The sequence below is a fragment of the Nomascus leucogenys genome, chromosome 6, assembly GCF_006542625.1.
Source record: "Nomascus leucogenys isolate Asia chromosome 6, Asia_NLE_v1, whole genome shotgun sequence".
In the NCBI taxonomy this organism is placed as follows: Eukaryota; Metazoa; Chordata; class Mammalia; order Primates; family Hylobatidae; genus Nomascus; species Nomascus leucogenys.
Window position 1 is genome coordinate 88,373,617 of NC_044386.1, and position 27,702 is coordinate 88,401,318.

Below are 27,702 nucleotides of genomic sequence, written 5' to 3' on the forward strand. Positions count from 1 at the left end.
GAACTGGCCATTTCACCTTGGCAGGCCTGGAGGTGCCATCCCGGCCTCCTGAGCCTAGCCTGGGACTGGTTTCTCCAGGTGAGGCTGACACTTCTTTCCTCATATCTCTCCCCCAGTCCCCAGTCTCTCTGCCTGATCCCTGCCCCCCTTTCTGGGGCAGCAGGGAGAAAAGGAGGGACTCTGGCACAGGAGACAAATGCCTTCTATTCAACTTACCAGAGGCCAGAAGCTTCTTCCGTTCTTTTCTATGTCTGAAAAAGAAAACCTCCATTGTTTTTTCGTTTTCATCATAGTATAAGCTCACTATGAACATTTTAGACAATACAGAGTGGTATAAAAAAGAACACAAAAATCACCCGTAATATTTTGCTATATTGCCTTCTAAATGGTTGCACATACACACCCCACACACCTTTTTTTTTTTTTTTTTTTTTTTTTTTTTGAGACGGAGTCTCGCTCTGTCACCCAGGCTGGAGTGCAGTGGCGCAATCTCGGCTCACTGCAAGCTCCGCCTCCCGGGTTCACGCCATTCTCCTGCCTCAGCCTCTCCGAGTAGCTGGGACTACAGGCGCCCGCCACCACACCGGGCTAATTTTTTGTATTTTTAGTAGAGACGGGGTTTCACCATGGTCTCGATCTCCTGACCTCGTGATCCGCCCGCCTCGGCCTCCCAAAGTGCTGGGATTACAAGCGTGAGCCACCGCGCCCAGCCACCTTTTTTTTTTTTAACAAAATGGGATTATACTATACACACTGCCCTTTTTCACTTACAAAAATGAACATTTTGAAATGTAAAAACATATTGCTTTACAGTATCATTTTTATTGTGGTAAAATATACATAATGTAAAATTTGCCATCTTAACCATTTTAAGTGTACAGGTCAGTGGCATTAATTAAATACATTCACATTGCTGTGCCACCATCACCACCCTCCATCTCCAGAACTTTTTCATCTTTCCATTGAAACTCCTTGCCCACTGAACACTGAATCCCCATGCCTCCTCCCCTAGTCCCTGGCAACCACCATTCTATTCATACATTCTGTCTCTAAGAATCTGACTTCTCTAGGCACCTCATCTAAGTGGGATTATACAATATTTGTCATTTTGTATCTGGCTTATGTCACTTAATATAGTATCCTCAAGCTTCATCCATGTCATAGCATGTGACAGAATTTTATTCCTTTTTAAGGCTGAATAATATTCCGTTGTAGGTATATGCCATATTTTGTTTATCCATTCACCAATTAGTGGACATTTGGGCTGTTTCTACCTTTTAACTATCATGATTAATGCTGCTATGAACATTGGTGCACAGATATCTGTTCGAGTTCCTGCTTTCAATTCTTCCGGGTATATATCCAGAAGGGGAATTGCTGGATGACATGGTAATTCTATTTTTAATTTTTCGAGGAACTGCCATACTGTTTTCCACAGTGGCTGCATTATTTTACATTCCTACCAGTAATGTACAGGTGGTCCAAGTTCTCCACATTCTTGCTAACACTTGTTATTTTCTGCTTTTTTTTTTTTTTTCTGAGATGGAGTCTCGCTCTGTTGCCCATGCTGGAGAGCAGTGGCATGATCTCAGCTCATTGCAGCCTCCACCTCCCAGTTTTGAGTGATTCTCCAGCCTCAGTCTCCCGAGTAGCTGGGACTACAGGCACCCACCACCATGCCCACTAATTTTTGTATTTTTCATAGAGATAGGGTTTCACCATGTTGGCCAGGCTGGTCTCGAACTCCTGGCCTCAAGTGATCCACTCGCCTTGGCCTCCCAAAGTGCTGGGATTACAGGCGTGAGCCACTGTGCTCGGTCTTATATTCTGCTTTTTGATAATAGCCATCCTAATGGGTGTGAAGTGGTAACTCACTGTACTTATAGTGTCATTTTTAGTGGCTGCATTATACTCCACTGTATGTATAGTGCAGCATCATGTAGTATTTAAGACCCTAAGCACAAGCTACCTAAGTTTAAATCTCAGTTCCATCACTTATTATATGATCTTAGACAAGTTGCTTAACTTCTCTGTACCTCAATTTATTTGTCGAATAGGAATTATGATAATAATATTTCATACTCATGGGGTTGAGATGAAGGTTAAATTAGTTAACTTATGCACAATGGGGAGCCATCAAAAAGTGTTGAGCAAGGGATTCGAAAGGATGGACCTGCATTCTGAAAAGCTTTTCTTCAGCAACGTTCATTTTGCTGCCCTGGTGTGGGAGGACAGAAAACAGGTAGCTGGCTTCACCCAGGGATGGGATATTCTTAGAGTCAGTAGAATGGAAGGTTAGATGGAGAAGAAAGGAGAATGTGTACATGAGAATTATTGTGAAGGAGGACCCTGGATTTGAAATTGGCCAACAGAGAGATTAAAGCAGATAGAAGAGGCTGTGAAGGGGCCAGGGGGAGACTGGTCCTCTGGATGAGTCCAGAAACCTGCTGTCATCATGGCTCTTGACTAGGAAAGCAGAACAGGAGGTGTGACTGGAGAGTGGTATAATATACTCTAATAGATTCTGCATCGTAATGTGACTGTGGACTTCGGCTTGGGCCAGAATGATGATCACAACACCAATGAGAATTTCCGTGTATATGCAATTGCCTTCTTCCAGATACTGCATTAGGTGTTTTACCATTATTGAGTTTCCTTGAACCAGTTCTGAGAGGGAGAAATGATTACTCTCATTTTAGAGATGAGCAAAGTGAGGTCCACTACCCCAGAGGACTTAGAGCCCTCTATTGCACAGTTAAGGAGGGGCAGGAGCAGGATGCCACACTGGGTGTGTCCATATCCAAAGCAGGCCAAGAAATCATTAATCACAGGCTCTGCTGCTCAGGAAGAATAAAAGAAATACAAAAAAATCTCATCTCTGTTGGTAGTTTTGGCTTCTTTATCCCATCACTTTCAACCACCCATGTTTACGTAAGGCCACACCGCTGGGCTGGAATGCCTAGCTGTGGCCCCTCTCAAGACAACATGATGAACAGAGCATTTGCTCCAAGTTGAACAACGAGGCACACTCCCTCAGCACTAACCCATATACAGTGTGCTTTTGGATAATTAAGGCTGTGGACACACAGCCCCTTACAGATTAAGTAAGCAGGTGTATTTTCTGGGCAGATAGTCTTGGAAGTTGAGTAGTACTTAGGGAGCTACAGATTCTGGAGACAGGCATCCGCTAAAGCCAAAGATTCTCCATCCGTGGGGAGGCGTCCATTGCTGTTGAGCTAGGCAGTCGGGAACCATGGAAGGTTTCTGAGCTGAGGGTGACATTTGGTCCTTCAGTTGCATGGTCTATACCCCCAAGGAGAGCTGATTGGCAGAAAGCTGGAGGTGGGTAAACGGAAGAGGCCCACAATTTCTTGCAGTGTGTGCATGGCAGGGGGCGTCTACAGGTACAGAGTGGGGTGCTGGGGCAGGCCCCCACTGGGCTTCATCCCCACTCGGGACAGGCAGCGGTTCCATTGACCCGGATGAGCTGCGCACTGTGCTGCAGTCGTGTCTGCGCGAGAGCGCCATCTCGCTGCCGGACGAGAAGCTGGACCAGCTGACGCTGGCGCTCTTCGAATCGGCCGACGCGGACGGCAACGGGGCCATCACCTTCGAGGAGCTCCGGGACGAGCTGCAGCGCTTCCCCGGAGTCATGGAGAACCTGACCATCAGGTACGGCCAGGCATTGGCACTGTCCGCGGCGGCGTTATAGACTCCTGGTCGGAAGTGTGGCTGGAACTCAACGCGGATCCGCCCCGCCCTGCCCCTCCCCTCCCCAGTTTAGCCCACTCTTGAGTGTCCTGCAGGGCAGCTGTCTTCATTGCCTCCACTTCCTGCAGTGTCTCTGCAGAATCAACTCAAGGTCTGAGGCACCTACTGTGTGCTGAGCACTTTTGCATATACCAGTGCATTTTATAGCAATACTTGTTTTACAAAAGGAAATTACTTCGCCTGAAGTAGGTTGCCTAGGATCACACAAATAATTAACAAAGGTAGTTATTTATGCAATAAATGTTTGAGCAGCTTCTATGCACCAGGCACTGTTCTGATTAATGCAGTGAATGAGGTCTCCACCCTGCTGGGGCTCCATTCCAGACGGAGAGACATGTCATTTACACCAATAAACACACAGACTAGAGAATCACAAAATTAATAAGTGCTGTGGAGAAAATAAGAATGTAACAGCAAGACCAAAGTCTGTCCGACTCCAGGCTCTGAATAGAGCCAGTTTTGTAGTTCATTCTTTCTGTGTATTAACTTTTTTTTTCTGAGACGGAGTCTCACTCTGTCGCCCAGGCTGGGGTGCAGTGGTATGATCTCGGCTCACTGCAACCTCCGCCTCCCGGGTTCAAGCGATTCTCCTGACTCAACCTCCCGAGTAGCTGGGATTATAGGTGCCAACCACCATGCCCGGCTAGTTTTTGTATTTTTAGTAGAGACAAGGTTTCGCCATGTTGGCCAGGCTGGTCTCGAACTCCTGACCTCAAGTGATCCGCCCGCCTTGGGTTCACAAAGTGTTGGGATTACAGACGTGAGCCACCGCACTGGGCACCTGCCTATTAACTTTCTTGGGGCTTACCTACCAAAACATATTTCAGATTCTTCCATCCTTTTCGACTGCCTCTTTTAAAATTGGAAAGTAAAGAGAAGTAATAAAAATAGCGGTCGTTGTGGCATTAGGCAGACCGGAGTCCCCTTTCAGCTCCACGGAGCTGTGCGACTGTGATCAAGCCACTTGACCTTTCTGTTTCCTGGTGTGAAGAAAGCCAGCCTGCTTGCCAGACTTGGTCGGCCATAGCTGGAGGGGGATCTTTAAGTTAAGACACGGGTGGTCCCCGCCCCACCGCTCCCCTCTGAGCGGAGCCCGCCTCTCTCGCAGCGCTGCCCACTGGCTGACGGCCCCTGCCCCCCGCCCCCGCCCGCGCCGGCCGCGCCAGCTGACCCGCGCCTACTGGCACAACCACCGCAGCCAGCTGTTCTGCCTGGCCGCCTACGCAGGCCTCCACGTGCTGCTCTTCGCGCTGGCTGCCAGCGCGCACCGGGACCTCGGCGCCAGCGTCATGGTGGCCAAGGGCTGCGGCCAGTGCCTCAACTTCGACTGCAGCTTCATCGCGGTAGGCTCTGCCAGCACACGGTGCTCTGAAAATGTTAATTAGGAGCCGAGGTGGGCTCCTCCTAGACAGAGCGACTCACAGAGGACACCTGGAATGCCAGGGCAGGGTGGCACCTTAGAAATCAGCTGGGCCAACGCTCAGAGTTGGAGGATGCCGCCCAGAGAGGGACAGTAGCTTGTCCACAGTCACACAGCCAGTAAATAATAACATAACTGGCAATTTTGTGCACTATGCACCAGGCACGGTGCTGAGCACGCTCCATTTGACCTTCACAACTCCCCTATGGTGGACCCCCGTGCAGGTGCACCTTCAAAAGGAAACCCTAGAAGAGGCCTTGAATACCAGAGCATGGAGTTGGAATGTGGTTCTCTGGCTCATAGGATGAGGCCTCTAAGAGGTGGTTTTTTTTTCTTTTCTTTTCTTTTTTTTTTTTTTTGAGACGGAATTTTGCTCTTGTTGCCCAGCTGGGATGGCACGATCTCAGCTCACTGCAACCTTTGCCTCCCAGGTTCAAGCAATCCTCCTGCCTCAGCCTCCCCAGTAGCTGGGATTACAGGCGACCACCACCACCCCTGGCTAATTTTTATATTTTTAGTAGAGATAGGATTTCACCATTTTGGCCAGGCTGGTCTTGAACTCCTGACCTCAGGTGATCCGCCCTCCTCGGCCTCCCAAAGTGCTGGGATTACGGGCATGAGCCATGGCGCCTGACCTCTAAGAGTTTTTGATCACACAACTCCTACCATTAAAACAAAAGCCCTCTTATGCTTATATGCATGCCCTATTATCATTAGCTAATAGACTCACGGCATAAAGTAACTACAGGGGAAGATTCATCATTGATGAGCAGGGATGCCCATCTCTAGCTCAGATATGCTTCTGGATATCAGCTTCTCGTTAGAGTGGGTTTTATAGGTTTTATTTTAAATTTATTTTTATTATTTTTAATTATTGATTTTAATTCTTGTGGGCACATAGTAGGTGTATATATTTATGGGGTACATGGGATGTTTTGATACATGCAATGTGTAATAATCACATCTTGCAAAATGGGGTACCCATCCCTAAAGTGGGTTTTGTCTTAACGGCTTAACGAGCTGACAAAGACTTCATTCCAGGAGTGGGAAACGTGTGATTTATTTTCTTGGTCACTTGCTCTTGCATCACTAACACAACTGTTAATCTGTGGTTTCTCTGCTGGGAAACTTTTAAAGATACTTGTCCTTCCTGTGAGGGGTAGTTAGCTTAGTTTTGATAAAGTCAAATACTGTAAGCTACAAGTCCACATCCTTGGCAAACATAAATATACTGAAAGCAAATGAGCAATGAGAGAACCCTGGTCAACCACTCCACATTTGGGAAAGTCTGGTCCTCCTGCAAGGCACCTTGAGAACTAACACAACACGTGCCCATCTGACATATGGACTAAATGAGGGCACCAAGTCAACAGAGATATTTTATTTATTTATTTATTTATCTGAGACAAGGTCTCTGTCACCCAGGCTGGAGTGCAGTGGAGTGATCATAGGTTGCTGTAACCTCAAATGCCTGGGCTCAAGCAATCCTGGGCTCAAGGAATCCTCCTGCCTCAGCCCCCTAAGTAGCTAGGATTACAGGTGTGTGCCACCATGCCCAGCTAATTAAACAATTTTTTTTTCTATAGAGACAGGGGTCTCGCTGTGCTGCCCAGGCTGGTCTCAAACTCCTAGGCTCCAGTGATCCTACTGTGTCAGCCTTCCAAAGTGCTGAGATTAGTGGAGTGAGCCACCGTGCCTGGCCCATATATTAAATATTAGTAAAAGCATAGATGTTTCTCATGTGTTTAGATAAAAATTAATACAAATAGACATTCTGTAACTTTCTCTTCCCACTGCAATTCTGGAGATCCTCCTCTAGAGACCCCAGGTGTGAATCCAGGGAAGCAGCAAGGCATGGGGGCAGGGGACTTTGGTGAGTGTCCTGTTCAGAAAGCACAGCTAGCTCAGGAGGATGCACGGAGATGGCTGGGAAAAGAGGACAAGGCAGACAGAGAGTGAGGCAGGCCTCTCTCCCACTCTGCCTGGCCAGGTGCTGATGCTCAGACGCTGCCTCACCTGGCTGCGGGCCACGTGGCTGGCTCAAGTCCTACCACTGGACCAGAACATCCAGTTCCACCAGCTTATGGGTTACGTGGTGGTGGGGCTATCCCTCGTGCACACCGTGGCTCACATTGTGAACTTTGGTGAGTGATCTGGGGCAGGATTGGGTCGGGGAGAAGCTTGAGCAGCCTCAAGCCCAGAATGCAGGGCCCAGCCCCTGTGTGTACTGCCTGCCCAAAGGGCAGAGAAGGGGTGCCCTAGATAAGCCAACGCTCTGGACAAAAGTTTCTGCCTGTGCTAGTATCTGATGGTGCAGGGTGGGGGTCCCAAAGGGAAGGTGGAGTGGGAAGAGCTGGTCTTGCAGTCACTCAACCTTTCCAAGCTTGTTTCCAGTGCTCCAGGCTCAGGAGGAGGCCAGTCCTTTCCAGTTCTGGGAGCTGCTGCTCACCACGAGGCCTGGCATTGGCTGGGTACACGGTTCGGCCTCCCCGACAGGTGTCGCTCTGCTGCTGCTGCTCCTCCTCATGTTCATCTGCTCCAGTTCCTGCGTCCGCAGGAGTGGCCACTTTGAGGTGCTCCAGTCGCTGCGCTTTTGCTTCCCCCAAGGCCAGGGTCCTACTTTCATTTCTTTCTGTGCCCCCTCTGATTTACTCCAGAGTCCAGGAAGGTCCCAAGCTGGTCTGCATATTATTTGCATGTGATTTGGGACCTGCCGCTGGGTTCTGCCATTAGACTGTAGTTTATGTCCGCCAAGTGTAGACGTTTTGCTACGGAAGAGTCTGCCTTTTTGCTGGCTTATCCCTTTAGCCTATTTGGATTAAGTTGGACTTAAAACAGCACAAGGAGGGGAAGGAACATAGGCTCAGCAGGTTTTGAATCCCCACTCCACTGCTTACTGGTCACTCAACCTTTCCAAGCCTCAGTTCTCTCATCTGTAAAATGGAGGTGTAATTCTCTATGTTATTTTAGGAATTATAGGCGATAATACATGTAAAACCGCTAACTACATCCTAGCACATAGGTGCTCTGAAAATATTAGTTCCATCTTTGCTTCTGTCTCTCCAGCCTCCTCAAAATGCAGAAAGTCACAGAGGACTTGGTTTGGAGAGCTTGACTGTCTCGTGGCCTGGCCATATCAGACATATACTGAGCACCTACCTACTCTGGGCCAGCAACAAGCTTTTGAAGTAGGAATCAAAATCCTCATTTGACCGATGAGGAATTTGATACTCAGAAAGTAATGAAATTGCCCAAGATCCCAAAGCTTTAGAAGGTGCTAAAATTGTCTTCTGCTATTTCTTCTCCTCTCCCAGGAAGCCATTGCTGTCTTTCTTCCTTCTGAGAATGGGTCAGGGGGTAGCGATACTGATGCTCATGATCCCTGTGGGGGCACTCCACTCTGCCCAGAACCTCCCCAGGCAGACATTTCAGATGTTTGCTTCTGGTATCAGGCATCTTCCCTTACAGCCTCCTTTGGCCAAGCACTCAGAAAAAGAAGCTTCCCAGCCCCAATATCTTACCCAACTCCATCCCCGGGAGAGGGTCAAGGCTCTGGGCATTGTCCTGGCTTTGAGGATAACCCTGAGTCCTGGCTCTGTTCCACCCCCCAGGCCTTGAGCTCTGGAAGTTGACTGCCCCCCTTACCCCCATAGGTGTTCTATTGGACTCACCTGTCCTACCTCCTTGTGTGGCTTCTGCTCATCCTTCATGGGCCCAACTTCTGGAAGTGGCTGCTGGTTCCTGGAATCTTGTTTTTCCTGGAGAAGGCCATCGGACTGGCAGTGTCCCGCATGGCAGCCATGTGCATCATGGAAGTCAACCTCCTCCCCTCCAAGGTACAAAGGCGGGGGCGGGTGCTTTTCCAACTCACCCCAAGGGACAGTTTGTGGGGTGGAACAGTTGGGTACCCTGTCAGACCCCCAAGGAAATAGGGAATAGTGTAGCTGCAGCCCCATTGCTATGGAGGAGAGAAGCAAAATGCAAGACCCAGTCCAGCCCTCCAGGAGGGAAGCTTTAGGAAGATGAATGGCAGGGCAGGCAATATACCCCTAAAATCCAGTTTTGGGGAGAACAGTCTCCTTCAGCTCAGTAAGCATTTATTAGTGCCTACAGGGTGCCAGGCCCTGAACTAGGTTACAGAGAAATAGAGAAGGTTCTGCACTGTCCTGCTTTCTAGGGGAGCCAGCCCTTTCATTACAGTGCAGTGCTGTGTTGCTGGAGGTATTAAACCCTTTGTCTTTGGGAGGTCAGAGAAAGCTTCAGAATAAGGGAGAAGATGCCATATCAGGGTTTTGAGGGATGAATAAGAGTTTGTTGGGTAGAGAAGACAAGGAAGGGTATTGCTGGCAAGAGGAACAGCACAGTAAAGACAGAATTGTGAAAGGGTATACTGTGCTTGGGGGACCACAGGTAATTTGGCATAGCTGGAGCCAAGTTGCCAGGAAGAAGCCAGAGAGGTGAGTAAGGCCTGATTATGAAGGGCCTCCTGAGCTGGGAGACCAACCCCGCAGGCCATGGGGAACCCCTGAGCACACTGGGAGGAGATGGTGGTATTAAGCTGTGACCATTTATATTCTAGTTAGATTTCTTTAGTTGCTCTGTGGAAGGTAGCTTGGAGGGGGCTTGTGGGGAGGTTCTTGCAAATACAAAGATGAGAGTTCATGAGGGCCTTGACACTGAGGCAGTGGCCATGGGATGGAGGCAGGTGCACATCACAGAAAGATTCAAGAAGCAACTGGTTATGTTTTGCGGCAACAGAGAGGATGGAGTCTAGGACGTCTCCCAGGTGTCTGAGTGGTACCATCTATGGAGAAAAGGAAGGCAGTTCTAGGCAGGCTCAGTTCTGGACACACTGCGTTAGAGGACCTGGGAGGCTGAAGAATGAGGCTGTGCTGTGTGTCTAGGCTCTGGCATCCAACAGCCTCAGCTGCATTCAGATCCCACGGTTTCTTACCCGGTGGCCTTGGGAAGTTATTTAACCTCTCTGAGCCTCCTCTTCTTGTCCCGAAAGTAGAGAGAAAATAATATCTGCATCATGCAATTGCTGTGAGGCCTTGAGATAACACAGTGCTCCAAAGCACTTGTCTGGTAGGATGTTGTTATCCAAGGAGAGATGCCCATTGATGGTTAGAATGCTAGTCCCGCTCTGGCTGAAGTTCCAAGAAGGGGCTGGAGTAGCCAGGGAGGCATCACACGGATACGTCACAGAGGGTCCACTAAAAAGCAGTGCTTATACCCTGAGAAGCGGGGTAAAACCAGGGGCCCCAATTCAGACACAGCCTGGCTGCCCCCTCTAGGATTGTTGCCCACTTCCAGATTGGCAGGTTGGCTGCTGAGGTGGGCCCCCACTCAGAAGCACAGAAGAGTGTCGTGTCTCAGGGCATGCCTGTTTTATGGAGGAGGAGGGCAGCCCAACCTCTGCCCTCTTGTCCTGTAGCCCCTGGTGGCTTTGGGCCTGCAGGAATGATGCGGATCTCCTTCCTCTTTCCCAGGTCACTCATCTCCTCATCAAGCGGCCCCCTTTTTTTCACTATAGACCTGGTGACTACTTATATCTGAACATCCCCACCATCGCTCGCTATGAGTGGCACCCTTTCACCATCAGCAGTGCTCCTGAGCAGAAAGGTAATGGCCATCTCCTCCAGTCACTCTGCACATATTCACTGAGTTCCTGCCGTGGGCCAAATACAGGCTGGAAACTCGAAACACAGCACTGAACAAGGCCAGAAACACAAAGTCAGCCTCAAAAAGCTCTCTTTGAAGTGGGAGCAGGCATGCAGACACCAGTTGGCACGGCAAGGGCTGCACCAGCTGCACTGAAGTCTTACAGGGAGGGCCTGGCTTGGTGGGGAGAAGCCTTTGCAGACACAGGGGCATTCAGCTGGACTTTGAGTGGTTAGTAGGAGTTTACCAGATAGGGAAGGAGATGGGGAGGAGGCAGAGGGAAAAGCAGAAGTAAAAACATGAGGACCTGGAAACTCAGAAGAGTCTCCTGTAGCTAGAGCTATGGGGGAGTGGAGGGGGGTGGGCAGGTGGAGTAGCAAGGAAAGAAGGGAGGGACACACAGAGAGAGAAAAAGAGCATGAAAGGCAGGTGATGTGGCTGGCAAAGCCAGTTAGAGCTAGGATGGGACTAAGGAGGACTTCAGAAGCAAAGTTGGAATCCAGATGGACGGAGCAGTCAATTGGGAACCAGGAATGGTTCTTAAGCAGAGGAGTAGCTGGCTCAGGAGACGATATAGGCATTTTTAAGAGGGCTTTGATGGGAGACCAGGCTTCCCTACTCCTACCTGGACTTCGGCCTTATAGAGCCCCAAGGCAGCAGAATCTCTCACACCCTTCTCCAGCCCTGAACTATTCCCACTGCTTTTTGGGTTCCCAGCACGCACAGAACAGTTCAGCTGATGCTTTGCTCAGCTGTCTTCTGACTCTCACCATGCACGTGCCTTCCTTCTGGTCCCAGGCTATTTTTGGAGCTGCCACCTGGACCCTTGCCCTTCTGGCCAGGCCAATGATTGGCCTTCCCACCACGAGAGATGCCACCAAGTATGGCAAGTGTGGCTTGCACTGACATTTCCAACAGGGAAGGCCTTGAGTGACCTATTACAGTAAGACCCTTGTTTGGCTTCATGAGGGGTACCCAGCCCTGGGTGCTGGGGGTTCTCTGACTCATCCTGGTTACAAACTTTAGTGTCACTCAGGATGCCTCCCAGACCCAGCCCAGCAGGACCCCTGGCCCAGATCCCTCAGCTCACGATGTAGACCCACGGCCAGGGTTTCCCCATGTGGGGCTGCATACCCCCTTCCTTGGAATCACCTGAATTGTGCCCTCGATGTACCACGGAGCAAAGTTAGAGGTTGGAGAGGGTGAGGCTATTTTCTCCTTATTTTTTTCCTTTTCTTTTCTACTTTGTAAAGAATGTCTATGCTCTCAGAGAACTCAGACAATAGCAAAATGTGTACAGAAGAAAATGAGAATCCTTCAAATAATTTTATCCAAGGAAAACCATTGCCAATTATTTGGTGAATAGGCTTCCAGCTCTATCTATCTACATGGCTAATCAGATAGAGAGATTTTGTATACATGGGCCCACACTAGAGGCAGCGTTTCATAGCAGCACACTTTTTCTTAGTGAACAGTATGTCATGGAGATCTTTGCATATCAGTGAATATACAGCTTTTCCTTTTTGTGGCTGCATGGTATTCCAGTGTATGGATACTAATATGGTTATTGACTATTATTAATATTATATGGGTGTGTCATGTATTTCAACAATTCTTTTTCTGCCTTAACTTTCCAAACTTGTTATATAATCACCAGTTCTTTTTTTTTGTTAGAGTCTCACTCTGTCACCCAAGCTGGAGTGCAGTGGTGTTATCTTGGCTCACTGCAGCCTCCGCCTCCTGGGTTCTTCTGCCTCAGCCTCCTGAGTAGCTGGGATTACAGGCATGCACCACCATGCATGGCTAATTTTTTTGTATTTTTGTATTTTTAGTAGAGTCTGGATTTCACCATGTTGGCCAGGCTGGTCTTGAACTCCTGACCTCAGGTGATCCACCCGCCTTTCCCAAAGTGCTGGGATTATAGGCATGAGCCACCATGCCCGACCTTCACCAGTTCTTGAAGGGATTTCTTCTGGGTCTCAGTTTGGAATCTGCCTGTTCTTGGACCCTGGGAGAGTCTCCTGCCCTGAGCTGAGAGGGTTCATGTGGGGGCTGGTAATATACCAACTTCGTTTACAGAGCTTGTTTACTGGAGTCAGGAGTGGGACTCAGTTTAGCAGCTGTGGCTGAATGAATTCAACCACCATTCTTAGAGACCTCCTAGGTCTGAGTCATTGCTTGAGGCACTTCGAGCAACTCGGGATGCTGATGCCTGAATGAAGGAGGAAACCACAGAGAGGTGGATGGAGCTAGGATGCTAGAACTTGAGTTCCAGTCCTGACTTTTTAATCCACTCCTCATAAACTGTGAAGCACCTCTCTAAGCCTCTGTAAAATACAGGGTGACACCAGGTCATGAATTCCTTCATCAACTTGAATGGGACATCTTTATTTTTACTAAACTCTAACTGAAATTTAGCATTTTCTTCAATGATAAATGTGAGCAACAAACCCCAGGAGCATTAATGATACCTCTGACTTTTTCATGGTGAAAACCATGGATGCCTTTCTGTATGTTACAGTTGTGGGCAATGCTTCAAGAGTATTTATGCTCACTACTACTTCTGATTCCCAGGGCTCGTTGGGTCCTGCTACAGCTCATTAATTCATGTATTAACAAAGAAGCACATGGATTCCTAAGTCACAAATTTGTTTTTTTTTTTAACATTTTGATAACTAATTATAACTGGATTCATATTTAATTTCTCTGTATATTACTTTATGTCAAGCTTGTCCAACCTGTGGCCGTTGAGCTGCATGTGGCCCAGGATGGCTTTGAATGTGGTCCAACACAAATTCGTAAACTTTCTTAAAACATGATGAGATTTTTGTGTGTCTGTGATTTTTTTTTCTTTTTAGTTAATCAGCCATTGTTAGTGTTAGTGTATTTTATGTGTGGCCCAAGACAATTCTTGTTCTTCCCGTGTGACCCAGGGAAGCCAAAAGATAGGCCATCCCTGCTTCATGTATTTAGACCCTTATTCTGAGAAGGAGACTATCCACTGCCTTCACAGGACTGCTAAGAGGATCCATGGTTTAAAAAAAAAAAAAAAAAACAGGAAAAGGGCAAGAGTTCAAAGTGGGAGATGTCTTGCATCCTCCTCACTCTGATGTTGTGGATTCTATTTGGTACCACTCAGCAGAAGAGTCACATCACCTCACACCACATTTCCATCAGGCATTCATTCAACAGAGGACCTTAGTAAGTATCTGCTACATCCCAGGCATGGGTACCATGAAAGCAGTTGGTACCACCATGGACTGAGCGCCTACTGTGTGCAGAGCCATTGAATAGCAGGAGGCCCTGTTTTGGTGAGAACTTGGCCTGATGAAGGTGGCAGAGTCCCCACCTTTAGAAAATTCCTAGTGAGCTGCTCTGATCCTTTCTTTGGTACAGGAGTCTGTACCCTTATTAAGCTCAGGTTGACTTCATCAAGAAAGATCTCAAGGTCTGCCCCAGAGAGATCAGCTCTCCAAGTCCTGTGGCTGTGGCTGCTAGTTTGGTCCTGAGGAAGGACATTCAAACCAGGACTTGGAGGGCTGAGGCCCAGCACCAATCCCTCCAGCGGGGTGAGGCTTGCTCCCTGGTGCCAGTCACTATGAACCTCCTTTCCCCTCCCACTCTTCTCTTGCTCAGACACTATCTGGCTGCACATTCGGTCCCAAGGCCAGTGGACAAACAGGCTGTATGAGTCCTTCAAGGCATCAGACCCACTGGGCCGTGGTTCTAAGAGGCTGTCAAGGAGTGTGACAATGAGGAAGAGTCAAAGGTTGTCCGAGGTAGGTGGCTACTGGAGGGAAGGGGTCCACTCTGCTGGCAAGTCCACAGAGACCAAGTTGCCTCCTTCTTCTCAGTGAGCATCAATTAGTGAGCAACTGCTGTGTACACAGATGGCAGCACAAGGGGGTTAGGCAACTGCTGACTCCATGGTCCAAGAACCTTCTCGAAGTCTGACCACTCCAGATCCTTCCCAGTCTGATGTCCCCCATTAGAAGGGGGAGAGAGCAACGGAAAGAGAGTGGAAATCGAAATCAGAAAAACCCACCTCCAGGTCTCTGCTCTAATACTTTCTAACTGTGTGGGCTTGGGCAAGTCCTTTGGTTTGTTCATCTATAAAATAGAAGTAGTTTCCTCTGTTACTTACCTTTCTCCTGTGACTATTTTAAAAACCAGCTGAATGAATGCACATAAAGTATTGCTTGAAATAGGCAGCCTGGTCCAGGTGGGCCCCTCATCATCATCATCACCATCAGCAATGTTATTCTCTTTTGAGCCTTGATGAAACCTATAAAGCTGATGAGTTGCTGGTGCCATCAAGGCTTTGGAGGAACCGAGAGACAGAGCAACTGCTAAAGAAATAAGAATAGACGCTGAGGCTGAGGGTGGCTGAACTCAAACTAAGTAGACTGTGCCTCGTGACTGGGAGACAGGTTAACATATGAAAACCCTGCCATAGGAGACGTCCCCAGGCCTGGCCCAACCCTACCTTGCCATTGGGGAATTTAAAGTCCAGAGTTGAAATCCAGGTGAGATCCTGCTTGGCCAGACCAGAGGACCTTTCCAGGATCACACCAGGAGCAAAGGTCTGGGATATGCAGGGATAGGTAGGAGAAGCAGAACGTTGTAGGCTGTTAATCAGGGAAACTTCCTGAAGGAGGAAGCTGACTTTCAAAATCAGATGAGTCATGGCACACTGAGGATCAATGGGCTAGATACACTAAAAGCTGTTTTCTTGGGACCTCAGTCACCTCTGCCACTATAAATTGGCAATCTTTCTGGCAGGCAGCCTGGCCATATGTGTCAGCATTTTAAATATGTATACCTACACACCAAGCAACTCCATTTTGGAGACGTATTCTTAAAAGCTAATTGGGGGCCAGGCGTGGTGGCTCACGCCTGTAATTCCAGCATTTTGGGAGGCTGAGGCTGGCAGATCATGCGGTCAGGAGATTGAGACCATCCTGGCCAACATGGTGAAACCACGTCTCTACTAAAAACACAAAAATTAGCCAGGCATGGTGGTGCGTGCCTAGTCCCAGCTACTTGGAAGGCTGAGGCAGGAGAATCTCTTGAACCCAGGAGGCAGAGGTTGCAGTGAGCCAAGATTACGCCACTGCACTCCAGCCTGGGCAACAGAGTGATGCTCCAACTAAAAAAAAAAAAAAAAGCTAATTGGACAGGTGCACACAAAATACAGTAATTTCCTTGTTCATTTAGCAAATATTTATGGAGCGCAGCATCTGCTGTTTTCCAGGTTCTGTTCTAGATGCTGGAGATCTATCAGTAAGCAACATAGGCATAGTCACTGCTTACCTTCTGGTGGGAGACAGACAATGAACAAATAAAATATATGCATAATATGTCAGTTGATAATAAATGCTATAAAGATAAATAAGTCAGTGTCAAGAGGTAGGGATGGGAAAAGTGCTATTTCAGAGAGGGTGGTTCTTCTCAATAATGAGAAAATGAGGCTAATCAAAATTCCCAACAATAGGAAAATACCTAAATAAATTGCTGATCACCTTTACAATAGAATATTAAATCTCCTAAAAAAATGATTTGGTCAATTTAAATGTATTTACCTGGAAAACCAGTCAAGATGTAGTAAGTGGAAAAAGCAGGTTACTAAAAAGTATGCTCCATTTGTGTAAAAGTGTTGTGTATGTCTGTGTCAGAAAAGAATCTGTAAGGGCATAGAGAAAATGTTGAGTAGTTATGTGCTCTGATACTTTTTTCACTATTGTTTAATAGTTTCTATATCTGAATTTTTAAAACTAACATTATCGATTTGTGATTTAAATAATAAAGAAATTTCTGTTTTGAAACAAAGCAGAGTGTACAGCCCCCACTCATCCATTCCTGCATCTCAGCATAGGGAGTTGTGGCGTCCAAGGACGTCACTGGAGCTGACGTCCTACAGGCCCAAGGGAGATCCCTGGCCGCAGGACGAAGACCTGGTGTACACGAAGACAAAGGAGGAGACTCACACACAGTGGGAAGCCTCTTCTGAAGACAGTGGCCTAGTAAGGCTGAGGAAGGTGGGACTAGAGGCAGGAGGGCCAGCTGGCTTATCTTCCCAGGGATCGTGGGTCCTTGGAACATGCCTTAAGGGCAAGCCATATTCAGGAAGGATGACACATCACCTGAATGTCTTTGAAGCCAATCATCTGCCTGCTACCTTCCTAACTTTTGCGTAAGAACTGCCCCAGTAATACTTTCTACTTAGTATTTCTCTTACATCCCAACATTACTTTAAACTTAATTGTATTTCAAAAGGAGTTAAAAGATTATTATCTCTAATGGAAAACTAGTATCGCATGCCACACAGGATAGCTCTGAAAGTAAAAACAATGAGAATCAATGTTATTAAATTCTTGCTAGATGGCCTGTCTGCTAAGGCTCCAAGCCACACTTCCTGCTTCCCTCCCTCCCTCCTTTCTTTCTTTCTTTCTTTCTTTCTTTCTTTCTTTCTTTCTTTCTTTCTTTCTCCTTCCTTCCTTCCTTTCTTTCCTTCTTTCTCTCTCTTTTTTCTTTCTTTCTTTCTTTCTTTCTTTCTTTCTTTCCTTCCTTCCTTCCTTCTTTCCTTCCTTCCTTCCTTCCTTCCTTCCTTCCTTCCTTCCTTCCTTCCTTTTCTTTCTTTCTTTCTCTCTCTTACTTTCTTTCTTTCTTTCTTTTTTCTTTCTCTCTCTCTCCTTCCTTCCTTCCTTCTCTCTCTCCCCCTCCCTCCCTCTCTCTCTTTTTTTCACTCTTTCTTTTCTTTCTCACTTTGTTAAAAGGAAGGAAAAAAGAGAAGAGATTAGTAAGTGTTAGAGAGGTGGTAAAGATGCATTAGCCAGAATGGAAGGCTTTCTCATTGCCATCAGAAGGACTAAAGAAAACTGAAAGGAGAAGAGCTGTCTCACCGCATAACTCTCAAACCACCGCCAGGAGTTCATGCCCCACACCAGGGGAGCAGCCTTCAGTCATCTCCGGACAAAGAAGCAACACGGCGTGATGTCACGATCCTGGACAGGCAGGAGGAGACCCAGGCTCTACCCGAGCTCTTTGGGAATGTGGGCACACCCTTCCCATGCTCTCAGCCTGGATGATTGCGAAGGTCACTCCTAACTCTGCCTCCTGCACCAGAGCGGGAAATAGCACAGGCTCCTTCGGACCTGTTCTGGGGTCTGCTTCCTTCACCTTCCAGAAGGAAAGGCATTGACTCGGACAGGGCTGTCTGACTGTCTACCACGCTCTAAGTCCTGAGGAAGACAGAGGAGGCCTGCTCCCTTCCCCCGAGGAGCACACTGTCTGAACCCCAGAGCAAAGCCCTAGGGCCTGGGGAGCTGTGAGCCAGGGGAGGCCCTGGCTTCTCTGCTTGGAGAAGGTGGGAAGAGCTTCAAAGAGGAATAGCAACTTCAAATGAGCTGGACGGTGAAGGATACAGTGTGCACTGAAGGAATTTGACAGCTGGGGAAGAGGAAAGGGTGTTTCAGGCAGAGGGAAAAGAATATTTCAGGCTAGGAGGGGAGTGCTCTCCAGTCACACCCTGAAACTGACTTGTGCTGGACCATAGAAGCCACTGTTAAATTTTCAGGAATTTCGTGGGCTGGTTATTAAACACAGTTGTTATGGTGGGAGGCACGGAGGGCAGGATTTACACCAGAGAAATGGGCAGAAGCTAACAATCAAGACTGTTATCCCTTCTCCAGAAGTCAGTTTACCAGCACATCCCTGATGTTCTCCTTCAGAAGGGCTTCGTGTTCCCTGAATCGTTTGGGAAGAAAAAGCAATTCCCTTTTTATGAAATTGCTCAGACTGGCAAGGGCAAGAAACTTCTAAGAAATGCCTAATACTGTCCATTCTAAGATGCATAACTCTCTGCTCTACTCCCTGCAGGGCTCTGAGATACTTTTGGAGAAACACAAATTCTGTAACATCAAGGTGAGAGGCTGCAGGGGTGGACATGAGCAAGAATGCCTGCCCCAACCAAAGGAAATAAAGTCTTTGCCTTTAAGGAGGGGCTGTTGTGGTTGTGGGTACTCAAGCTCCTCAAATCCCCATGGGCTGACATCCAGGTATCTGGGTCATGTAATCACATCCCTCCCCCTGCTCTTTATATCCAAGGGTGCTCAGCCTCACCCTTGGCCTGTCTCTTCACCAGAAGCAGGGATGGGTGTGCAGCGTATAGGGCTACGTGCTGTCTGTCCCTGTCTCCTGGGCACCCACAGTACACACCCCAGGGATGCCGATTGGGTCCTTGTTTTCACTAGCTCTGCAGTCTAACACCTAGAGCTCTCCTGAGACTGGTGCTGAGAGCACAGGATGTGGAAAGAGCACTGGAGTGGGAGCCACTTAGACCTGGCTTCCAGCCCAGGAGATGTCTTTCTATGTATAAAGGGGGTCCTGAAGCCCTGGGGACATCCCCTGGTAGCAGAGGAGACCAGCGTCACCCCCCATCTCTCTATTCTGATGCCCTCTTGTGCACAGTGCTACATCGATGGGCCTTACGGGACCCCCACCCGCAGGATCTTTGCCTCTGAGCATGCCGTGCTCATCGGGGCAGGCATCGGCATCACCCCCTTTGCTTCCATCCTGCAGAGTATCATGTACAGGTGGGTGAACAGTATGCTCCTGCCTGCATCCTGGTCAGAGCCCCAAGGCACCCTCCCCGCTCCTCCTCCCTTTATTCCTTCTCCTTCCTCTCCTTTCACCTGTCTCTCTCTGCTCTTCTCTCTCTTTCCTCTCCTGCTCTGCCCCCCTCTCCTTTTTGTGTCTCATCCCTCCCCTTCCTTATAGAGTGGGCTCTGCCACCCCATCCTTGCTCCCTGTCCCCTGAACTGTTCTCTGGGGTCCTGAAAAATCTCACCCCAAATTTACAACCCCTTCCTCCTGCCTCCCCTCAGGCACCAGAAAAGAAAGCATACTTGCCCCAGCTGCCAGCACTCCTGGATTGAAGGTGTCCAAGACGACATGAAGCTCCATAAGGTGAGTACCACCTCCTGCAGGCAGGCCTCCAGACCTTCTCCCCTGGACACCTCCTAAAATAGGAGCCCATCCTCCTGTGCAAAGGTGGGAGCAGACAGGTGATCCCTGATGGGATCTTTCTTTCCCCACAATACCCTGAATTATCTTAAATAAGTTATCCTGGTGCCTCCTGAATGTCTGAGCCCCGCCCCTGCTTCAACATTCCCATCACCTCTGAGAGATGTTCTGAACATTTCATTAAAGGTTGCATAGCTTGACAGCCAGGCAGTCTGGATTCAGTTACAGCCATGATGCTACCTATCCATGACCCTATGGTGGTTTTAAGAATGAAAACATACTGGCTGGGCATGGTGGCTCATGCCTGTAATCCTAGCACTTTGGGAGGCCAAGGCAGGCAGATCACTTGAGCCCAAGAGCTCAAGACCAGCCTGGGCAACTTGGCGAAACCCCGTCTCTAACAAAAATACAAAAATTAGTTGGGTGTGCTGGTGAGCACCTGTGGTCCCAGCTACTTGGGAGACTGAGGTGGGCTCACTTGAGCCCAGGAGGCAGAGGTTGCGGTGAGCTGAGACCACACCACTGCACTCCAGCCTGAGTGACAGAGTGAGACTCTGTCTCAAAAAAGAAATAATAAAGATAATAATAATAATTAAAATAATATAATCAAATAATAATGAAAACATGTTTGCCTTTTGAAAATTCATCATCGTGTATAGGCCACTTAGAAGTGTTTCTTAAAAAGTAATTTATGTTTTTCTGGCTATCCTGAGCTAGTATTTCAACACACTGTTTGTTGTAAACAATAGAAGATAATAGAGAAAATCCCCGCCTTGGGGTCAGAAACCTGGTTCTGGTCCCATGCTGCTCTGTGATCTGGGCATGGCTGCTCACCTCTATGAGCCTTGATTTTTCCCTCCCTTAAATGGGTATCTGAATGTTCCCTGCTTACTTCAGGGTGGTCATATGGGTCCTAGGGATTACAGAGGTGAGCCTCCTGCAAATGAGGGAGACCAAGCCTCTGAGCTGAAGGGCCTCTCTCCCTAGGTGGACTTTATCTGGATCAACAGAGACCAGCGGTCTTTCGAGTGGTTTGTGAGCCTGCTGACTAAACTGGAGATGGACCAGGCCGAGGAGGCTCAATATGGTAAGAGAGGGACAGGGCCTGAGGGCAGTAGGAGTAGGGCAGGGGCCTTCAGCTTCTTTAAAAAAATAATTTATTGATATGAAACTCACATAACCTAAAATGAAGCATTTAACCATTAAAGTGAACCCAGAGTCTTTTTTTTTTTTTTTTTTTTTTGAGACAAGGTCTCACTCTGTCGCCCAAGCTGAAGTGCAGTAGCATGATTATGGCTCACTGCAGCCTCCACCTCCCAGGTTCAAGCAATCCTCCCGCCTTAGCCTCTGGAGTAGCTGGAACCACAGGTGCAGACCTCCACTCCCGCTAATTTTTTTTTTTATTTTTGTAGAGATGAAATCTCCTTAAATTGCTCAGGCTAATTCAGAGTCTTTTTAAGAGGTGTTTATTCCATTTCTGGAGAAGTAGGATTGGGGGAGGTTCTATTAAAATGTAACATTTTGTAAAGTTGAAAAATAGAAGGGGGAAAAGAAAGCCGTCACAATCTCATGCAGCTATCCAGGCTATCCAGATGACATCAGGCATTTTAAAGGATTCCCTTCCAATTTTTGTTTACTTATTCATATTTTATAAAAATATATTTCTTTAGTTTTGTAATTTATCTTTTTCATGACATATCTTTTAATTCAGAATAGGCACATGTTGAAAATTTAAATTCCTGGGCCTCACCTCAGATCTTCCAAATCAGATAGATTCTCTGAGAGTCAGGCTCAGGGATGTACATTTTAACATGCTCCTCAAATGATTCTTATTCACACGAATTTGTGTTTGGCTTTTGAAGTATAATTTACATACAATAAAATTTACCAATTTAAGCGTACAATAAATACAATGACATTTTGACAAATGCATACAGTAGTGTAACCACCAACCACTGCAATCAAAATATGGAGCATTTCTTTCCATTACTCCTGAAAATTTCCTCTTCCTGTTTTGCAGTCAACACCCTCCCCGGACTTGTAACCCCTGGCCACCACTCGTCTGCTTTCTATCACTACAATTTTGCCTTTTACAGAATTTTACATAAATGGAATCATATAATATGTAGTCTGTTCCATCTGACTTCTTTCACTTAGCATAATACCTTCAAGATTTATCCATGTTGTTGCATGTATCAGTAAGTCATTCATTCCTTTTCATTGCTGAGTAGTATTCCATTTTATGGGTGTACCACCATTTGTCCAATTATCTTTTAAAAAGAAATTTAAAAATCAGAAAAGCAAATTTTTTATTTTTATACATATATTTACCATTTCTGGGGTCTTTTCACTTTTTGTGCCTGGATCGAGATTTCCATCTGGGAAATTTTTCCTTCTGCTTGAAGAACTGATGGTTCTTTGTAATGCAGGTCTGCTGGTGAGAAACTCTTTTGGCTTTTGACTGCAAACACCTTAGCTCTGTCACCCAGGTGCAATCTTGGCTCGCTGCAACCTCCGCCTCCCAGGTTCAAGCAATTCTTCTGCCTCAGTCTCCCAAGTAGCTGGGATTACAAGCGCCCGCCTCCACGCCAGGCTAATTTTGTATTTTTAGTAGAGAGGGGTTTTACCATGTTGGCCAGACTGGTCTCAAACTCCTGACCTCAAGTGATCCACCTGCTTCGGCCTCCCAAAGTGCTGGGATTACAGGCGTGAGCCACCGGCCTGGATTTTGTGTTACTTCTTTAAATAGTACTGCACTTCGTTCTGGTGCACAGTTAAATTATGTAAGACTGTGGATCTTCTTGAGGCTCACTTCTAACTTTTATTAGGGTGAGTCTAGAGCAGCCTTTAGTGTGGGATTAATTTAGCCCTAGTACTAAGGTGATACACCTCTGAGGACCCTACCTAATGCCCTATATACGGCAAAGCCTCTTCGCTTTTAGTGAGAACACAAACTATTTCCAGCTGTTTAAGCTCGAGGTATCGTTCATCCTAGTTTTTCTGGTCATTTTCTTTCACACATTCAAATTAATGCTCAGCCAGAGACTTAGGAGAAACTATACAGATTTTCAGAACTAGTGAGTAGCTTCCTCCCTGCCTCCCCTCCTCCCTGCATCTCTCCTTCTCTCCTTCCCTCCTTCCCTCTCTTCCTTTCTGCAGTTCACTTTTCCAGTCTTGTGCTTAACATTCTGGCTGTCCTGGCCTCTGTGAATGCCAGTTTTCTGTCTTTTCTCCTCTCCTCAGGAGACTGCATCAGGCAATAAGCGGGGCTATTGTAGGGCTTACTTCATCTGTTTCTCTTTTCTCAGCCATGATAGTCCCGTGCCACCTGCTGACCAATGTCTGGAAACCATTGTTTCATGTGTTTTGTCCACTTTTCTGGTTGTTTCAGGTGGAAGGGTAAATGTGGTTCATTTTATGGCAATGTAAATTTTTCTTTTTTTTTTTTGAGACACAGTCTGGCTCTGTCACCCAGGCTGGAGTACAGTGGCGCTCACTGCAACCTCTGCCTCCCGGGCTCAAGCGATCCTCCCACCTCAGCCTCCTAAGTAGCTGAGACTACAAGTGTGCGCCACCATGCCCAGCTAATCTCATTTTTTTGTAGATGGGATTTCTCCATGTTACTCAGGCTGGTCTTGAACTCCTGAGCTCAAGTGATCTACCAGCTTTGGCCTCCCAAAGTGCTAGGATTACAGGCATGCACCACTAAATCTGGCCTGCAACATACATTTTTGATGTACACAAGCTGTGAGTAGAGACAAACATGGATAAAGAGATATATTTATTGGGGGTGAGTGCTCAACCTTTTTTCTGAAGAAATGACAATCAAAAAGTTTAGAGAGTAATCTAAGATAAAGATTGGACACCCTTTTTTCCTTCCATTCCTGTTTTTTTTTTTTAAAGATTAAATATATTAACATATATGAAGTCTTTAACTGTTTGGTCCCTTCTTTTATACTTTTATAAAAAATGAATGTTTGGCCTGGTGGCTCACGCCTGTAATCCCAGTGCTTTGGGAGGCCAAGGTAAGAGTATTGCTTGAGGCCAAGTTTGAGACCAGCCTGGGCAACATAGGCACATGCTGTCTCTACAAAAAATATTTTTTAAAAAACTAGCTAGGCATGGTGGCGTGCACCTGTAGCCCTAGCTACTTGGGAGGCTGAGGTGGGAGGATCACTTGAGGCCAAGAATTTGAGGCTGCAGTGAGCCATGATAGCCCTACTGCACTCCAGCTTGGGCAACAGAGGAAGACCCTGTCTCAAAAAAATAAATAAATAAAAGGTTTGAATGTCCTCCCCTCAACCTCTCCAACCTCTCCCTTCTCACTGCCCCAGTGTTTGCTGTATTCTACATTTTTTACTAAGCATTTACTCTCATCATTATTAAGTATGATAAAACATTTCTCTGGATCATATCATAGTCTTCATGGGACATCTTTGTGGAATACTGAGAGTTTACACTATATTTAAATGTTAACCTGTTAAAGTCATTGTTTTGTTTTCCTTATAATTTGTACAAGGAGAAATATCTTTAGATATGTTTCTAACTTTTTAAGGGAATTGGCGTAGTGTTTTAGACTTGTTGAGTTCATTAGAACTAGGTCGTATTTGACTATTTAATTATCACAAGGTTGTCATGAGTGAATTCAAATTCCTATGATAAACACAGTTTATACATTCAAGTAATCAAACACAGTTTTCTACAAGAAACTATCCAAACAGACCTAGTTTACTATAGCAAACATTCAGAGCCTTAAAGTCCAAGTCAACAGTCTTTGGAAGATAAGTCTTCAAGCTTAGAATAGTTCAGTAAAGCTCCTTGCCCTTTCTTGTAAATAACAATTACAGCAAATATTTATATAGCATTGACTTCTTTTTTCTAAGTGCTTTTACGTATATCCATTAGAAACTCAATTTTATGATGACAAGCTAAAGGAAAAGTTTAAATTTAATTTAAATTTTCTAGTTACTGGCACATAAGTATTTGCTGTTTGCTTCTTCCTAATCTGTGTAAACAAAGGGTAAGAGCTAACCCAGTGCTTTGCATTCTCAAAGCCACTTGAGTCAACAACTCTATCACATCAAATTTCTTTCAGGGTTTCTCATTAACTGCAGCTGAAACTTGTGGCTTCTGATTTCAACTTTAATTATATGTCAAGGTTTGCATTAAATAATTTTTGGTTTATAATTTTTCATTTCTATAGCTTAAGCATCAATTATTCTGTCTAAGTTTGTATCTTTACTCACCCTTAATAGCTATTAAGACCTTGGGCATATTATTTAACTAGTTTGCCTTGAAAGAAGTTATCTGAAAAATCTGGATGCCACTAGTACCCACCTCATAGGATTGTCATGGGAATTAGATGAGATGTCATCTGCAAAACACATAGAACAGTGACTGGAGCTTAATAAACTGCCTGATAAATTTAGTGGTGGTGGTGGTGGTAATAGTAACTGCTTAATAAATTTATTTGTAGTAGAAGTGCTAGTAGTAATAACTGTTTAATAAAAGTAGTAGTAGTATTTAATGGCTATATAATGAATGGTGTAGTTAGTGATTATACCATAAATTATTTAGCCAAGCTCCTACTACTGGACATTTTGTTTATTCCTTGTTCTCCATAATCATAAAAATGCCAAAATTAATATATTTGTGCACATAGTTTTTTTCCTTGCTTTGGATGATTTTCTTAGGAAAGTATCCCAGAAATTAGATGAGTATCCCAAACACAGCTGGATGGAGAGGGTGAGAACCACGCCGGGTCATCCTCCACAGTCCCTTTTTCTTCTCCCTCCCACCGTGGTGTCTCCCCTTCTCTCCTCTTACCCCTCTCTGGATTATGGTGACTCTAAGGGAGGGTAAGAAGTGGGGGGGTCCCCCAGGTGGGCATCTCATAATATATCTCCCTCCCTCCCACACCATCCAGCACGACTAGGGGTTAAGTGACATGTGATATGAAATGTGCTATCCCTCCTAGGGCCATTTGCATTGTAACAGCGGTTGAGACCTTAGGCCAAATGAAAAATGGGCTGATGACGACTTAGGAAACAATAGAGAGCAGGTTGGAATGGCAAAGCTCCTTTAGTCTGGGTGTAGGGGAAGAGAAGGGGAGGAGAAGGATGAGGTGATCATCAGTCAGCTCCGGAATGCTCCTTCCCACATCCTAGATCAGGCTCTGCCAACTCTGGCTTGAACCGATGCTCAAGCCTAAGGCAGCACTCACCAATCTTTTTCTCATCATGGCACACATAAAAATGATAACATTCATATGTCATGTCTCGGTATGGAACACAGAGGTGCCCACCTGGGAGCTCCTGAGTGCTGAGGCATCAGTATCCCAGCAGAACTATAACTCTGTGGCGCAGAACTGCGGGTGCTCTGGCCTTGTGGGCTCCTTCATGCCAGTCTCCTTCCCCGTCTCTTCAGCTCTCCGATGCCCCTTCCTAAAGTGCTGTTTCATTATGTCACACCCTACTCAGTTACTCTCAACCTTCCCCTCTCTCCTAGCTGGGCATTCAAGACCCTTCTCATTCTGGCCTCAATCTGTTTCTAGTCCCATCTCCTTTTGCGCCCATCCGAGTATGCGGCTCCAGCTGGGCACCACACCTTGTCCTGCAAACATCGGGTTTCTTCCAGCCTCTCACTCTGTGCTCACACTAGTCCTTCTTAGCATGCCTTCCCTTCACCTCTGCTTTTACTCTCACCCCTCGTCCCAGACCTAACCCAGTCCCCATCCCTTCTGGGAAGCAGCTCTGTCTGCATCGGCCCTTCCCTGCATATCAGTAACCTTCATGCTATGATCCATTCACTCGACCCTTGACCCTTTAGTCCAAATTACCTTTTCAAGTATGTGTGGCTTGTGTCCCCAGCCAGGCTGAGGACAGACATGTGAGGCATGGAAGGGCATGAGCTTTGGAGCCCAGGGACTGCCATGCTCACTGCCCTGGGATGCATTTCTTCTTCTATAAATGCAAAAAGTCTTGGCCAGGCACGGTGGCTGACACCTGTAATCCCAGCACTTTGGGAGGCTGAGGCGGGTGGATTGCTTGAGTCCAAGACCAGCCTGAGCAACATAGTGAAATCCTATCTCCACAAAAATACTAAATAAATAAATATAAAAGATCTAACTCTTGGAGTGGTTGTGAGGCTCACCTTAGTGCATATAAAGTAACTAATGTGTGCCATGCACATAGTAGGCCCAGCTCAAGCAACGGGCTGCCTTTCCTCTCCATGGCACTGGTTACACGACAGATCCTGGGCAAAAGACCTACGGGTCTCCTTCCAAGCCCCAGGGTAAGGTAGTGGTTGGCATCCTGCCCTGTGCCCATCATGGGTACTAGACCCTCAGTGCAGCCCTCATCCCCTGCCCAACAGGCCGCTTCCTGGAGCTGCATATGTACATGACATCTGCACTGGGCAAGAATGACATGAAGGCCATTGGCCTGCAGATGGCCCTTGACCTCCTGGCCAACAAGGAGAAGAAAGACTCCATCACGGGGCTGCAGACGCGCACCCAGCCTGGGCGGCCTGACTGGAGCAAGGTAATGCCAACTGGAGCCCTGCAGCTTGCAGATATGGATGAAGCTGAGAGCCCGAGGCAGCGGTGGGGAGACGAGGCCCAAGCTGTCAGGGGCAAAGTGTGAGGTTAAGTCCAGAGTCCAGAAGGGACCTCATGGTGTAAAAGGTAAACAGGGCACCTACACTGGCTTTATCACTAGCCTTTGTTCCATCATTAGCCTCAGTTTCTCCATCTGTTCAGAGAGGAAGTTAGTCTCTATGACCTCAAAGACCCCTGCAGCCTTGACTCCCTATGGACCAGTGTC

General features: G+C 46.9%; 1 protein-coding gene across 3 annotated transcripts in view; it reads left to right on the top strand.

Annotated features, from left to right (window-relative positions):
• Window positions 1-27,702, top strand: part of NOX5 (NADPH oxidase 5) — a 123,309-nt gene that overhangs the window by 94,264 nt on the left and 1,343 nt on the right. For 2 of the 3 annotated variants that reach the window (XM_030814654.1, XM_030814653.1), the window contains exons 4-15: window positions 3,462-3,672; window positions 4,880-5,114; window positions 7,182-7,335; window positions 7,586-7,764; window positions 8,845-9,027; window positions 10,684-10,816; window positions 14,492-14,634; window positions 18,734-18,778; window positions 19,325-19,449; window positions 19,741-19,822; window positions 20,867-20,966; window positions 27,254-27,420. In XM_030814654.1, the coding sequence (XP_030670514.1) occupies window positions 3,462-3,672; window positions 4,880-5,114; window positions 7,182-7,335; window positions 7,586-7,764; window positions 8,845-9,027; window positions 10,684-10,816; window positions 14,492-14,634; window positions 18,734-18,778; window positions 19,325-19,449; window positions 19,741-19,822; window positions 20,867-20,966; window positions 27,254-27,420 (1,757 nt within the window). Of the gene's footprint in view, window positions 1-3,377; window positions 3,673-4,879; window positions 5,115-7,181; window positions 7,336-7,585; window positions 7,765-8,844; window positions 9,028-10,683; window positions 10,817-14,491; window positions 14,635-18,733; window positions 18,779-19,324; window positions 19,450-19,740; window positions 19,823-20,866; window positions 20,967-27,253; window positions 27,421-27,702 lie in introns of all 3 variants that reach the window. The other variant, XM_030814652.1, reaches the window with a different exon arrangement.